The sequence below is a fragment of the Hakea prostrata genome, chromosome 3 (genome assembly GCF_041222555.1).
Source record: "Hakea prostrata isolate BN-2017 chromosome 3, UWA_Hpros_2, whole genome shotgun sequence".
NCBI classification, from domain to species: domain Eukaryota; kingdom Viridiplantae; phylum Streptophyta; class Magnoliopsida; order Proteales; family Proteaceae; genus Hakea; species Hakea prostrata.
Genome location: NC_142602.1, coordinates 62,095,420 through 62,112,323, shown reverse-complemented (window position 1 = coordinate 62,112,323; position 16,904 = coordinate 62,095,420). Strand labels below are relative to the sequence as shown.

The 16,904-nt window shown below is 33.0% G+C and overlaps 1 protein-coding gene and 1 non-coding gene across 2 annotated transcripts; one reads left to right on the top strand and one right to left on the bottom strand.

Annotated features, from left to right (window-relative positions):
• Positions 1 to 6,889: 6,889 nt before the first annotated feature.
• On the bottom strand, positions 6,890 to 6,992 carry LOC149022690 (small nucleolar RNA R71). Its single transcript, XR_016172601.1, has one exon. It is a non-coding gene; the product is annotated as a small nucleolar RNA R71 (small nucleolar RNA).
• A 1,287-nt stretch (positions 6,993 to 8,279) lies between these two features.
• On the top strand, positions 8,280 to 8,726 carry LOC149022689 (uncharacterized). Its single transcript, XM_089147680.1, has one exon. It carries the CDS (start codon positions 8,280 to 8,282, stop codon positions 8,724 to 8,726), a length of 447 nt encoding a protein of 148 aa, XP_089003806.1.
• Positions 8,727 to 16,904: the final 8,178 nt, after the last annotated feature.

Genomic DNA, 16,904 nt, shown 5'->3' with positions numbered 1-16,904 from the left:
TTCAAAAATAGACTTAAAATGCCAGAAAAAGAAGAAGAGATAATATAATCAAAAGAATTAATAAACAAATGACAAATCATAACTTTGAAAAATTAAAAGGATTAGTAGAATCATTTCATGAAATGACAACAAAAAGTTATGAAGACATGAAGATCCACCAGCAATATTTAGTAGAATTTGCTGTTTAAATACCAACCTATTAGAATATAATTAAATTAGAATATTTAGATAATTTCAGAAAAGGAACAAAAAACAAATAATACAACCCAAAGAAGTACAACATAAAATTAAACCAATGACCCATCGTAATTTTAGAGAATTAAGACGAATAGTAGAAACATTATATGAAATAACAAAATTTGATTATGAAAATATGAAGTCTTTTTCTTTTGTAAATAAAATAGGGGATGCAATAGCGGCGACCTAGCACCTCCTGCTACGCAATGTTCGGACTTTTTATTGAGTGCGACCTATGCAAGCATTAACCCTGTGCACTACTAGCGGAAGCACTGGCCTCATCAGAAATAAACAAATCATTAAAAATAAAGAAATAAGAAAAATAAGAGAAAATCAAGATTACCAACAAAAAGAAATTACAGAAATTCATAACAAAATAATAAAATTAACTATTCAAGATTTACTCAATAAGGAAGACATAAACCAATTAATAAATAGTCTTGAACATCATAAGCCCTAACCGATAGAATTAAAAATTTATAAATTATTACAACAATTAAATAATGAAGCAGAATATCAAAAAATTCAAAATAAAAACCTAGATGCTCATAATTTAGAATTAGAAAATAAATATAAAGAGTTAAATAATAAAATAATTAAAATAGAACAACTCATTAAATATACTAAATATTTGTAGAAAATTAATGGAGCTCATTGATAATCTCTTTCATAATCAAATAAAATTAGAAGCCACAACATACCATAATCAACAAGAAGGACTAACAACATATGAACCCCAAAATCCCACAAATAAAATTCAAATAAGACAACTAATTTCATAATTTTTTTTATTATTAAGAACTTTAAAAGAAATTGATCAACTACAACATGATATATTAATGATGCAAATTACCCAAACAAAAAAGGCGAAATTAGAAAAACTAACTAAACAAGTAGGAAAAATAAACCTAAATGTCCGAACAGGACATGATAGACAAAAAACATCTAAGAAACCTTGGGTATTTGTGGTAGAAAAACCATGAAAGATATAATAAAAATAAAAATAAAAGTATAAAATGAACCATAAAAGATATAAGAAAAATAAGAAAAACTATAAAAGAGATAACAAAATTAAGAATAAGAATAAAAAACTTAAAACATATTAGAAATATTGAAACATACAACTAAAAATGAATAGTATAATCAGGAGATTTTCAGGATTTAGTAGAACCATAGGAGAATCTTCTAGAACAGAAGAAACACCCCAAGAAAATACTATTACTGATATAATAGACATAAATGAAAATATTGAAATATTCATAAATAATGCATTAAATCTCATAAGTCCTAGAAACCTTTCCAATTCTGCACAATTTCCTAGAAACACATGCTTTATTAGACAAAAAAAAAAAAAGAAGCATAAGTTGCCTAGAAGGACAAACATTAAGGATAAATATAGTTGATAATGAACTTAAATTAAAATTAAAAAATAAAAAACTTAAATTAGTTCATATTGGATTAGTTGTAGTAAGAGTAAAATCCCTTATAAGACGAGGACTAGGACCAAAGGTCTTAGTGACATTATATGATGGAAAATGCAAGATGGAACAACATAAAATCAATATCCAGTTAATGGAAATATACATGAATGATGATGTAGGATTAGTGATGTTTACCCCAAATATGCTATTAGATAAAAATGAGTTCATAAAAAATATAAAATTAGCAATTCAAGTGAAAGGATTTGAAGGATTTACAGAAAATAATTTACAAATATGCACTGGCTTTTTAGGAGCTGTCATTGAAAATTCAACCACCAATTATAAAATAGATATAAAAGATATAGTAGAAAGTCTGGCTAGGAAAGGAACAAAAGCAATAGTCCCTTCTAAAATAGAATCCGAGGAATTAGCCGAATTACCATATCTCAAATAATCCCTTCTAAAATAGAATCCGAAGAATTAGCCGAATTACCATGGAACCTATCTCAAATAATAGATCTTGAAGAAAGCACTGCAACTACTCCAACCAACTCCATAACATACCAAACAAATGAAGGAGATTACCTATTAAGATTCACAGATTATAAAACTAATCCAACAAAAGGAATAGACATTAATGATGAATCTAAAGTTAAATTCAGAGCATAATATGGAAAATGTTGTAATATATCATAAAAATGTAATAAACCTAAATACAACAAACTTACAAATATTACAATTGGAAGTTACTTTAGTTCAAGAAAAACTACTAGAATATGATTGGGAATTATATAAAGATAATGAAGGAAACATTCGAAAAAGACAAATACATCCCTAAATAAAATATAATAAACAAGAAAATGAATATATAAAATCGAGCCCTTATAACATAGAATACAACATAGACCAAGATACCAAAACAATACAGTGCTTAAATGAAGTATTAAATAATATATATCAATATGAAACATAATTTACAAGTGGATCAAGAGTAGATAATAGCCCATATGTTGCAACTTCATCACAAACTACACCTATGCAAACAGACCATACGTCTCAATATTCTACAGAACAAGTTACATCTACAAACAGGTCCAGACCTAGAACTACTTTAGAAGAAGTATACCCAAACTGTGCTTATGAAAGCAAATCAAGCTATAGATATCAATTTAGAGGAATTAGATATCCTACCGATGCTCCAATGCACCTTCAAGAAGCATCAGGAGAAAAATTATTAAATTTAACATATCATGACCCCCAAATGTGGAACTCAGTAATATCCATATAGAAAAGTATAGTAGTCAAAGATATATACGCAAACCACAGACCAAATGAATTTACTGCTGAATAATTATTTGCTAGATTAGAAACATATTTAGGAGATTCAACCAAAATAGTATGGGAAAGATTTAAAGAAGAATTTTCAAATTAATACCAATATATATTAACTCAAGGAAATAGTCCATATAATTTTTTAAAATTATAGGACAACTACTTACAGGGCAAGATCCTAATTTTGAAAGAAAAAATGAATAAAGATAAGCATTAAAAGTCTTAGAACAAATGAACCTATCAGATTATAGATATATCAAACAATTCTATAAAAATTACATGTATTATGCCCTAAAATCAACTCAATATTTTGATTATGGCATAAACCGAAAATTGTTTCTTAAATTCCCTGGAGTCTCAAGACAACAAATATTACAACAACGGGAAGATGAATGTGCTAGTTATTATGATGAAAAGAAAGCTAGACCAGATGTCAGAGGAATATGACATAAAATTAGCTTCATAATGCAAGAATTACAATAAAAATGTGCTGGATCAATTGGCAAGAAACAACTAAAAGGAGAACATAGTTAATGTGATGCAATATGTGTACCCCAACAATTCAGTAATAATATACATTAAGAAACAATAGAGTCAACCACCAAAAAAATGAATTATACATTAAGAAAATCAGAAGCTAAAAAGCCATTCTTAGACAAGAACAAACATGTCTGAAGATTCAATCCAAGAAAAAACTTAAAAGACACAAGTAAAATGTTATACATGTGGAGACTTAAGATATTTAACAATAATTGTCCAAAATTACAAAACACATACACTAAAAACTAGGGCTGCCAATGGGCGAGGCTGGGTCGGGCTTTTGTAATCCCAAACCCAGCCCTATATGTTCTAATCTGAGTCCATTCCCGCCCTAACCCTAGTTCAGGGCCAAGGATTATTGTCCCTAGCCCTAAGCCCTACAGGACCAAGCCAAGCCCATTCCCACCCTAATTGGCCCTAGTTGGGTCGGGTCACGATGGGTTGGCCTTAATTGGCCCTGATTAGCCCTGATTAGCCTTGTTTGGCCCTAGCCCTGACCTGATTAGCCCTGGCCATAATTGGCCCTGACCCTGGCCTTGATTGGCCCTGACCCTGATTAGCCTTGTCCTGGCCCTAATTGATCCTATATAACTAAAAATAAAATTCATAGAAATATAAGATGATTCAAACTCATACAAAATGATAAAATAGTCAATAAGTTGATAGTGTTGCTTTAAACATAAATAAATTCACACTCCATAATTCTATATTGAGCTCTGAAAGTCTCTCATTGCTTTGGCGATGGAAATTGAAAACCTCTCCATTAAGCTGGTGATGGAAATTGAAAACCTCTAAATCCATATTCAAAACTTTGTTAACAAGTAAATCAACGATAATTTAGTAATGATTTTTTTTTTTCATAGTTGTAGAAAATGTTAATTTAATTACAAACATAGCTAACTGTCCTTAATAAGTTTTTTTTCCCCTGAAATATCATAATGGAGGCAAAAGAAAAATGTCCATATTCATGATGAGAGGGGTGTAGATTTGTTAGATATTAATTTTCTACATACTAGCTTTTATTATTTATAGTATATTATCTCACCTTAGTCTAAAAAAAAAATCAATGATTTTTGGGAACTAAAAATGACTTAGTCGAAAATTTAAAATAATATTAAAAATAATATAAAAAGTGAACTCATGGTCTATGATAAGTTGATTTCATGCATATTATTTTGTACAATTAATTTACTATATTTCCATGTATTTACAATTTTTTTATATCAATTTACCCTAATATGATATGAAAATGAATATGTTGCATCCTTTCCTTTTATTTCTATAATTTTGGTGATTTTATATATTTCCTAACAAATTCTAATTAAGATTTATTACTTTTATGTATAGGAAATTATCAATCAAATCTGGGTATTATTGCAAGAGTCCTAATGGAACTCAACTGGATTTTATTCCACTCCAGAAAGGAAAGTCTTGATCATCAAGTTACAGTGCACTCTAGAAGCTTCCTCAAGTCAAAAACATAAAGAGAATGAGTCATTTGATGATTCTATATTTTATTTCCTAATTAGGATTTGATCAAATAAGGGAAAAGAGGAAAAAGAATCCAATTCAAATAAGGAATACTCAAAAATTCAGTTTTTGAGTGTCTTTGTTCAATTTTGATCAAACCCTTCATCGGATGGTCATCCGGTGTCCGATTGAGCCGATTTGTGGAGGATAGCTTCACGACTTCTTGATCTTCAAATCCAACAGTGGGATTATGCATTGGAGATCTCTAAGTTAGTCTGATTCATACATCAAAACACTCCTTGGTTAAGTCAGATAAGAACTCTGAGTTTGATTCAAACTCTGAGTTTAATTAATCTATAAAAGGAGAGCAAACTCCAGAAAGAGAGAGGACGTTTTTGGGGAGCTTTGGAACATCAGAGAGAACCTTCTTGTAGCTTTGGAGGAGTGGAGTGGTCGAACCAGAAGACGTTGGATAGCTTTGGAGATCTGAAGCTTAGGAATAAGTTTTTCTTGATCTTCTTTCAATGTTCTTGAACTCCTCTATAATGTTTTTAATTTTGAGTATGAACTAATTTAGTTTTTTCTAGGGATCAGATGTAGCCTATCTTTGAATTCCCACTCTTGAATTCATCAATATAATGTTGAATATTGTTTTCTTTAATTGAGTTTTTACTTCTATTCTTCATGCTTTTGATTAATTGGCCACCAATCAACTGATTTGTTAATCATAATGAACTGAGAGGGGATTTATGTGTTTAGTTCATTGGAGTAGAAAACCATGAATTACATGTAGGATAGAGATATACTTACATGGTTTGTGTAGTTGTTATATGGGAATCCATAGAATTTAATGATTTCTTAGTTGTTGTAACCCACATAGAAATATAATGGGTTAGAAATTGAGGGAATTTTTATTAGTACTCGAGAGAGACTAGTAGATAAAGAAGGGAATCTCGACTATCAATCATGAAAATATTTCTCAAATTATAAAGATGGATGAAAGGGTGGGAGTGCTTAGTTATGGTGAAATCTGACCCCTAGGTTTTAAGCAATTAATAATCTCAATTTAACTTTCAATTTGCATTATAGTCTGGAATAATTGTTCGAATAAAATTGGTTTAATTAATTTGGTACTTAATCTTAGTCCTCGAGGGAACGATCTTTTATCATGATATTACTTGTTACGACAGCGTACACTTGCGTTGTACTTTTTTACAACAAGTTTTTGGCGCCGTTGCCGGGGACTATTAGATTAATATCAATATCAATTACTGCTAGTTTTAATTTGAATTATTTTATTTTTCTTTTTATTCTTTTCTATTATTTTATTTTATTTGTAGTTTTGAATTGGAGTTCTTTCAGGTCCTACTAATTTTGCATGAGAAGGAGAGGAAAGGATAATTTACTTCCTTTTGACCCTAAAATTGAAGCAACTTGTCGAAGGAACTCAAAAGCAAAGAAAGAACAAATTCATCTTCCACTTCTAGAACAATGGATCTTGAAGTTGAAGCACCAAGGCGCAAGACTCTAGGAGAGTATGTTGCGCCAACTGTGAGAGATAATAGGACAGCTATAAGGCGTCCACCTGTAGCAGCTAACAATTTTGAAATCAAGCTTGCTATCATTACAATGGTGCAAAATAATCAATTTTTTGGATTGCCTAGTGAAGACCCAAATCCTCACATTGATGGGTTCTTGGACATTTGTGACACATTCAAGAGCAATGGCATTACTGATGATGCCATAAGATTGAGATTGTTCCCTTTCTCATTAAGGGACAACGCTAAGAGTTGGTTGCATTCTCTACAACCAGGATCCATCACTACTTGGGATCAAATGGCTCAAAAAAATTTTGTAAAATTCTTTCCACCATCTAAAACTACTAGTTTATTAACAGATATTTCTATTTTTTTTGCAGTATGATTCGGAAACATTATTTGAGGCATGGGAAAGATTCAAGGACTTGCTAAGGAAATGTCCACACCACGGAATAGAACAATGGAGGCAAATTCATATTTTTTATGATGGTCTATCTAATTCCACAAGAACATTAGTAGATGCTGCAGCAAGAGGATCAATCATGAACAAGGATCCAACAGAAATTTTTGATCTGTTGGATGTTATAGCCTCAAATGCATATCAAAGGCCAAGGGATAGAGTTGCCCCAAAAAGAGTTTTGCAGAGGAATGAAACTGATCCCATGACAGCCATGGCCGTCCAACTTGAAGCATTAACAAAGCAAGTAGGGTTGTTAGCAACTCAAGGCACCAAACCTCCAGCTATGATATGCAACTATTGTGAGGGAACACATTATAGCATGAATGTCAAATGGCTAATCCTTTTGAGCAAAATCAGTTAGAGCAAGCAAAATATGTGGGGAACTTTAACCGATAGAACAATCCATATATATTCCAACACATACAATCCAGGGTGGAGAAACCATCCAAATTTTGGATGGAAAAACAATCAAGACATTGAAAGACAACCTGAAAATCAACAAGCTCAATCATTTCAGAAGAAAGCTCCATGGGAAGATGCTATTGAGAAAATGGCTACAGTTTCTTCACAATTTATGCAGAAGCAAGAGACCACAAATCAGAATATTTTTGCATCCATTAAAAATTTGGAAGTACAAATGGGGCAACTCGCCCATGATATGAATCAAAGGCAAAAAGGATCACTGCCTAGTAATACTGAAACAAATCCTAGAGAGTATGCAAATGCTATTGAACTTCGAAGTGGAAAAGTATTAGAGGAACCTTTCAAGAAAGCCGTAGTAATTGAACCCTCTTCTGAGGCGGTTCATGATGAGCAAAAAGATGCAGAGGAATACGTTAAGGAGGAGGAGAAGCCAAAATCCAAATTGTTTCCAGACAATCCACCCATTCTATATCCTCAGTGGTTCAGGAAGTAGAAACAAGATAAACAATTTTCTAAATTTCTTAATATATTTAAAAAATTGCATATTAATATTCATTTTGCAGATGCTTTAGAACAAATGCCTAGTTATGTCAAGTTTATGAAATACATTCTTTCTAACAAAAGGAAACTTGAAGATTATGAGACAGTGGCATTGACAGAGGAATGCAGTGCTATTCTACAGCTGAAGCTTCCACCTAAGCTAAAAGATCCAGGGAGTTTCACAATACCATGCACTATAGGAAATTTTCATTTTAATAAGGCTTTATGTGATATTGGTGCTAGTATTAATTTAATGTCTCTATCTATTTTTAGGAAACTAGGCCTTGGAGAAGCTAAACCTACCACATGTCACTTCAAATGGCGGATAGGTCAATTAAATATCCAAGGGGAATCATCGAAGACGTCTTGGTTAAAGTGGATAAGTTTATATTTCCAGCAGATTTCTTAGTATTGGGTATAGAAGAAGACCAGGACATACCCATTATTCTTGGTAGGCCATTCTTGGCGACTGGGAGGACTCTGATTGATCTTCAAACAGGTGAACTTACTATGAGAGTACAAGATGAAAAGATCACATTCAATGCCATCAAGTTTCCAAATGAAGCAAATAACTGCTTCAGAATTGACTCGATTGAGAGGTGCACAAAGGAGGTATTCCAAATAAGCTATCCAGTTGATCCAGTTGAGGCTTGTTTGGTAGGTGTGACAAATGCAGAAAATAAAGGAATTTTCGAACGTGAGATGCAGTTAGAAGCTTTATCACCTATATTCGTTGACAAATCTCCTATTGAGGACTATGGCTAGTAACTTAATCACTGCTTTGAAAGTGACTTTGACCCCCAGAAGTCACTCTTATCTTTGACCTAAAGTTGGGGGTAGTTCAGCTGCGAACTATGATGCAAGCGCTGTTTGGGAGGCAACCCAAAGTTTTTATTTACTACTTCTTTGATTTTTCAATTGTTATTAGGTTCGATTTTTTTGTTTCTTTTTCCATAATTTGTTTTTTTTTTTTTTTAGGAGAATGAAAAGAAGAGAGCAGATTTGGACTACATCACTCTTAAAGTTATGAATCAAGGGAGTGTCCTTCACCTTACTTCACATCTTGTTACTTTTCTTTCCCATTGCATGCATTTAATATTTTGACTTTTTCACTGCATTGAGGACAATGCTCATTTTAAAGTTGGGGGTGGATGACTAAGATTCCTTTCTATGGGATAAGACTCACTATGCTGAAATTTTTTCAAAACCAGAATTTTTCAAATCATTTCAAAACTTTTTATCAATGGTTGAAGCTAGTTTAATTTTTCAAATCATTTCAAAACTTTTTATCAATGGTTGAAGCTAGTTTGTCTAGTTAGTAGAGTGAAATAGAAGGAAGTTAAGACATTAAATCTCTAGATCTTATTTAGTATTTCATGTTTTAGTTGTATTCATTTATAATTCTTTGAAAATGATGAGTTTGCTAAATATCAGATGAGTATGTGAATCACTTTAACTTTGATTATGTGACCCACCCTTTGAGCACTAAACATTGCTATTGAGTTATTGTATTTAGGGATTTTCAAATGAGACTGCAATTTTCTTGTTCAGTCAACATATTAGAATCCACCAAGATTTCATCTTGAGGCGAAATTCATGAGTGCCACTTGTTTAGGGATATGATAGAGGCCATTCTTCTTTCATTTAAATTTTTGAATTTATATATATATATATAGTATAAGGTTTATATGTTAGATCTCATTGGTGACTCTCCCAAGTCGTGTGATCTCTTGAATGGACCGAAGGTGATATGGATTGTTAAAAGCATTGTGAGTAGATCTTTTTTGTAGTTGTGGGTCTCCGTAGTTAATGCCACTGAGTGAGCCTTTTGGATTCTCACTGGATTAACATTGCACAATTGGGGCTTAGGGACAAAGGCCACCGCAACGCTTGAATAGATAGTTATTTGAGAGCCATGTTACGGGTGTAGGATATGTCTTGAACTGCTTCTTGGGAGATGTGTTATCACCTTGGAAAAAAAAAAAAGAAGAAGAAGTATGAATTGCTAATTTTTGGCAAAAGGAAGAAAAGAAAATAAAATTGGTGCTTCAATGTTATCATCTCCATATATGTATTTCAGCTCTAGTCTATATTTCTTCCACCTTCACAAGTCCTCTTGACCTTGGATAAGTGATTGCTCTTCATTAGTGGAGAGAGGGATGATAGGCTGGACATATAAGAATTGACCATGAAACTAGGGAGTTGTCGGTTGAATTTGGGTTCTCAAACATGCATGCACTTAATTGGTTAAGGTACACACACACACGGGTCAAAGTTTTGATTTTGTGATCTATCTACTCATCTCTTATTTAGCTTATTTATACATTCCTTTGAATTATGGTTGAACTTGACTAAGATTGAATATTTAATCAAAATGAGAGTTTGTCTGATCCTGATGTTTGCTCGAGGACTAGCAAATGTTAAAGTTGGGGGTAATTTGATAAGTTGATTTCATGCATATTATTTTGTACAATTAATTTACTATATTTCCATGTATTTACAATTGTTTTATATCAATTTACCCTAATATGATATGAAAATGAATATGTTGCATCCTTTCCTTTTATTTCTATAATTTTGGTGATTTTATATATTTCCTAACAAATTCTAATTAAGATTTATTACTTCCATGTGTAGGAAATTATCAATCAAATCTAGGTATTATCAGGGGCGGACCCAGGATGAAATATTGGGGGGCCGAAGAACGAATGCCAGATAACATTCCCGTTAGGGAAGCACTAATGCTTTTTTGTCACACATATTATGTGGGCCCTTATAAGATTCATTTGAGGTCCCACCTCTATATTATTTTATTATATTAAAGAATAGATCCACATATATTTTGTGGGGCCCACACATTTGAAAAAAAAAAAAAAAAAAAGATAAATTATTGATAATGATATATTTTTTTTCAGACAAAATATAGGTAAAATTAAAGCAACAATATAGAAAAAATATATACACATGACTTCAACCCTAAAAAGTTAGATGCAAGCCAATATTTTCTTTGGTAGGAGATGTAAACCAAATTTTTTTTTAGGTAAGAAATGCAAACCAATGGCAATTAGTTACCTACTAACTATAGATATTTTATTCACAATTCAAAATCAAATAACAAAAATTGCAGAAGAAATAAAGAAACGTAGAATATAAAATCAAATAAAAAGAATAAAAAAAGGAGAAAAAGATAAACGAGAAATAAATTGAGTAAGAGAAAGAGTACCTAATTGTGGAGTAGATTATTTTTTCGAAATTTTTTTAACCCACGCTTATAGAAAGCGAAGAGAATAAATAGAAAGAAAGAAAATGAAGAGAATAAATAAGAAGAAAAGAGAGAGGAGAGAGGAGAGAGGATATAAAAGAGAATAAATAGGGATTGAAGAGTTACTTTCTAATTATAAATGACATTTTGATTTTTGAATACCTAATAAGATGTTAGGAAGAGAATAAATAAGAAGAAAAGAAGAGAGAGGATATAGAAGAGAATAAATAGGGATTGAAGAGTTACTTTCTAATTATAAATGACATTTGATTTTTGAATACCTAATAAGATGTTTTTTCAAAAATTTCCTTTAACCAGGTTTATAGAAACAGAAGAAAATAAATAAGAATAAAAGATAAGAGAGAATAGTGGGGAGAATAAATAGGGATTGAGGAATTAGTTTTTAATTAGGAATGACATATGTGCCCATTATTTTACTTTTAAAAATTGTTCTCAATATTGGGGGGGGGGGGCAAATAGTGACATTTCACATATAAAAAGAGAAAAAAGTGGAAAAAATAAGGGAATTAAGGGAATTTATATAAAAATTTTAAAAATCCGGGGGGGGGGGGGCACGGCCCCCTCGGCCCCTTCATAGGTCCGCCCCTGGGTATTATTGCAAGAGTCCTAATGGAACTCAACTGGATTTTATTCTACTCCAGAAAGGAAAGTCTTGATCATCAAGTTACAGTGCACTCTAAAAGCTTCCTCAAGTCAAAAACATAAAGAGAATGAGTCATTGGATGATTCTATATTTTATTTCCTAATTAGGATTTGATTAAATAAGGGAAAAGAGGAAAAAGAATCCAAATCAAATAAGGAATACTCAAAAATTCCGTTTTTGAGTGTCTCTGTCCAGTTTTGATCAAACCCTTCATCGGATGGTCATCCGGTGTCCGATTGAGCCGATTTTTGGAGGATAGCTTCATGACTTCTTGATCTTCAAATCCAACGGTGGGATTATGCATTGGAGATCTCTAAGTTAGTCTGATTCATACATCAAAATACTCCTTGGTTAAGTCAGATAAGAACTCTGAGTTTAATTAATCTATAAAAGGAGAGCAAACTCCAGAAAGAGGGAGGACGTTTTTGGGGAGCTTTGGAACATCAGAGAGAACCTTCTTGTAGCTTTGGAGGAGTGGAGAGGTCGAACCAGAAGACGTTGGATGGTTTTGAAGATCTGAAGCTTAGGAATAAGTTTTTCTTGATCTTCTTTCAATGTTCTTGAACTCCTCTGTAATGTTTTTAATTTCGAGTATGAACTAATTTAGTTTTTTCTAGGGATCAGATGTAGCCTATCTTTGAATTCCCACTCTTGAATTCATCAATATAATTTTGAATATTGTTTTCTTTGATTGAGTTTTTACTTCTATTTTTCATGCTTTTGATTAATTGGCCACCAATCAACTGATTTGTTAATCATAATGAACTGAGAGGGGATTTATGTGTTTAGTTCATTGGAGTAGAAAACCATGAATTACATGTAGGATAGAGATATACTTACATGGTTTGTGTAGTTGTTATATGGGAATCCATAGAATTTAATGATTTCTTAGTTGTTGTAACCCACATAGAAATATAGTGGGTTAGCAATTGAGGGAATTTTTATCAGTACTCGAGAGAGACTAGTAGATAAGGAAGGGAATCTCAACTATCAATCATGAAAATATTTCTCAAATTATAAAGATGGATGAAAGGGTGGGAGTGCTTAGTTATGGTGAAATCTGACCCCTAGGTTTTTAGCAATTAATAATCTCAATTTAACTTTCAATTTGCATTATAGTCTGGAATAATTCTCTTCCTTATTAATTGTTCGAATAAAATTGGTTTAATTAATTTGGTACTTAATATATAGTCATCGAGGGAACGATCTTTTATCATTATATTACTTGTTACGACAGCGTACACTTGCGTTGTACTTTTTCACAACAATATGATCAAAATGACTGAAGGTCAAAGTTGAGATTTATAGTTATATCAATGTTAATATGAAGATTAAGGTAAAAATCTAGTACATGATCAGGGTCAAATTAACATTAAGACTAGAGCCAAAATTAGGATTAGGATGGGGCCAAAATCAGATGGATGCTAAGTACTTTGCTAATGAGGATATAATTTATTTTTATTAATTTTTTACAAAACATGATCATGTTTTTAAAATTTGACACGTGTCAAGTATTCACCCATGTGGATCAGAATTAATTCCTCTTTATATGGGTGGAGGGTCCAGACTCAAATCAGGGCTAGAATCAGGGCCAAAATCGTCGGCCTAGATCAGGGCCGGGATTAGGGCCAAGATCAGGGCCAAAATTAGGGCTAGAATCAGGGCCAAGATCAGGGCCAAAATCAGGGCCAAGATCAAGGCCAAAATCAGAGCCAAGATCAGCGCCAAAATTAGGGACGGGCCAGGATGGGCTGGGCGGGCGAGAGAGTAATCCCATGCCCACCCTTGGCCCTAGTTTAGGGCCAGAATTTTTGGCCCTAGCCCACCCTTAGGGCCAAAAATTTTAGCCCAAGCCCTATTCGGGCTCAGGGCGGGCTTAGGATGGGTCAGGGCCGCTAGGGCCAAACTTGCACCCCTATTTGTAGTTTGTACTAAGTATGAGTTTTTAGTAAAAACTCATACTTAATACAAACTACAAATCAAGCACTAATAGAAATAGATCAGGATGTTTCAGACACCGAAAGTATTTATGGTATAATAGAATTAGAAAATAATACAAAAAAATATCAAAGAAACTCTAGGAAATCAGACACCATTATCAGTACACTAATTTCATAACACTGAACTCAATTCTTTCATCTATTAATGGAAAAATGTCAACATAATTGGATAAACAAGAAAGGAAATCTCAATAGACCTTGTGTCTATTGCCTATACTACCCTTCTCTTGACCTTGTGTCAAAATGATCATTATTTTCTAAACCATAGGTCTTAGAAAAACAAGCATAAAGCAACTATCCATCACTATCAACTTGGCAAACTCAACTTTTCTAAATCCATGGTATCTGAATAACATCTACTAGCTTTTTCCTCAAAACCGCTCAAAACCTCCACACAAAACTTAAAGGTTTTCTCAGATTGATTAAGAAGACGATTCAAATACTGCCACTTATGTGTTTCTTTGATCACAAGTGGTCATCATTATGGTGTAGAGGGCCAAGTGAGACCGTGTGAGGTGTGTAGGCATTTGGGTTTAGCTTGTAAAGCTGTTTGGAACATGGTGTATATAATAACAAGATTACAATTGACTGACCTCTTTTAGTTTTTCTCCGACGGACTCGATTATTATCTTGATTTCATCGAAGTTCTGCTGACAATCATCATATCACCAAGTTAAAAATTTTCTCTCACAAGTGTCGTTGAATCACTAAAAGAACCAGCAGTACTATTGGCCATTGAGTAAAGTGAACTGACCTGTTCTTATTATTCCTCCTCGGACTCGATCAGTTTCTTAATTCACCATTGTTGTTCATAAATTTACTAGAATCACCAGAAAAACTAGAAGCATTTTGCCATTGAATGAAGCTCCATAGCTAGTGATGTTTTCAACTAAGAAGAAGAGGAAGGAACACAACTACCACAGAAGTGTAATAATCAATTAGTAAAGTTGCAGGAAACAAAACAATATGAAGCACTTTCGAACGTGAAAAATGAGATGAAATACCAACCTATGCAGCTTGTGCAGGTAACCACCAATTCTTGATAAGAAAGAAAGCTGGCCTCAGAGTCCTAGACTTTACAAAAGTTGAAAGGTAAACTGTCTTATGCAATGACCAGTGAGCCTTTTGCATTTTTAACTTTTTCTTTCTCAGCAATAGAGGATGGGCCCTACCAAAAACATAATAATTGAGTAGAGGAGACTAGATGATAAAACGACAAAATGCAAATGACAAAAGCAAGCAACTTGCAAATTGTAAAATCTCATCAGTTGCCCACACTGGATTGAACTAGAGATCTCGTCAGTAATCATCCCTACCATGACCGAATCAATAAGTTCATTTTTGGGAGTGATTCATTCTTTTCGAATGCAGCATACATGGCTTAGCTATGTTATGCTCCTCAAGTGTGATAGTCTCCCCTTCTTCTTTTCCATGACAAGTTATGTGAAATAACTTCAATGAGATTGTATTTTATTTGGTTCTCATGCAAGTTTTAGGAAGACAACTTAGCTATGCATAAACTCCCCACCTATTTGATACCCTTGTCAAAATCTTCTAATTTATAACAATTTTCTTATTTTCTTTTTTGATTTGGTCGCCCGCATCGTCGTTATTTTTTTTTTCTCTCTCGATTAATGTCTCTATTTCTTGCCTCTGCCTTATTTTTCATTTTTCATGTTTGCCCCATTATAGCTTGGGTCGCGGTTGGTTGTAGATTATTGGATTCACTTATTCACTAAGGTGGCACGACCAAAACTCTAGAAAATACAAGACAGGAAGTAGAGGATGTGGACTAGATTTAATTGGATTGAAATATTTTCCAAGATACCTTTGTTGGTTTTGTCTCATTTAACCTAAAAGACCGTTTGTTTGATAAAATACAATGGGGGTGGATAAAATGTGAAATGAAAAGTACATTGATTTCAATGAAATCTCAAAAGTTAACTTTATTGCGCTCCACTAGAGCGGAAAAATGAGTAAATAAGCTTTCCGCGGTGCACCACCATTTTTCTTACCATATGCATAAAAAAAAAAAAGTTCATATGTGGAAAATTTTTATCTTATCTTGTGGGATCCATATATGGGTAAACTTTGTTCGGGTGGACTGTGTCTCTAGGGTTTGAGTGTGTCTCTTGTGCGAGACTTCTTCCTTTTGCCAGAAAGAGCATCGTTACCGTCCACAGTTTTTGTTCCTGTTTTGGAGAAACTTTGAGCCTTGGATTTTCTCTCTCTATTAACCTGAAATCTTGAGGTAGTTCCCTCCCGGGTGGGTTTATTTTTAGTTTTAGTTTTGTCTTGCGATTTAATCTTCTGGCATTTTAATTTTGTCGCTTTTTGATTCTATTCTACTCTGGTTTTCACTTTGATTTTTCTCCAACGAAATTTGGGATTCTGTATACCTCTGTGATTTGAGTTTATGGACATTATTGTTGATAATATCTGTTGGCAATTTCAGTTTAATCTCACTTTAAACCCCTTTCTGTGACCCGTCGTCACCATTGCAGGATTTTCTTTAACCCTTTGTGTGTTAGTTTCTCTTGCTTTCTTGGGATTAATAACGATGAAGACTAGCAGTGATTGTTTGGATTTCTTTATTGTTCCTACAAAATCAAACTCACCTGCTGGGAGTGCAACGCAATTCTTAAAGGGCCCATATACTATACAATCGAATATTCATCAGATTGCTGGTTTGAACAGTATGAACCAAATACTAACAGAGTCCTCTCCAGAAGTGATAGGTTCGGCCTCTTCCCTGACTTTCTCTTCCCAACAGCATTTTTCTTTTGGAGCAAGCTTCTCAAGGGTCTACTATTGAAGTCCGAAACAACATCTCTGAGAATTAGAATTTCTCTATGGCATCTAATTACCAGATTGTAATTAACACTAATAATACAAGAATTCAAAGATTGTTTAGTTATATTTAGTGTAAAGTAGCCAGTTCATCATTTTTAAGGATAATTACTGATGGTTTCTTGTATTATAGGTTTTACTATCTTATCTTTGTACCGTTTGCAATT

Excerpts from the sequence above, each read along its gene's own strand:
- LOC149022689 (XM_089147680.1), top strand. The coding sequence starts at position 8,280 with ATGGCGGATAGGTCAATTAAATATCCAAGGGGAATCATCGAAGACGTC.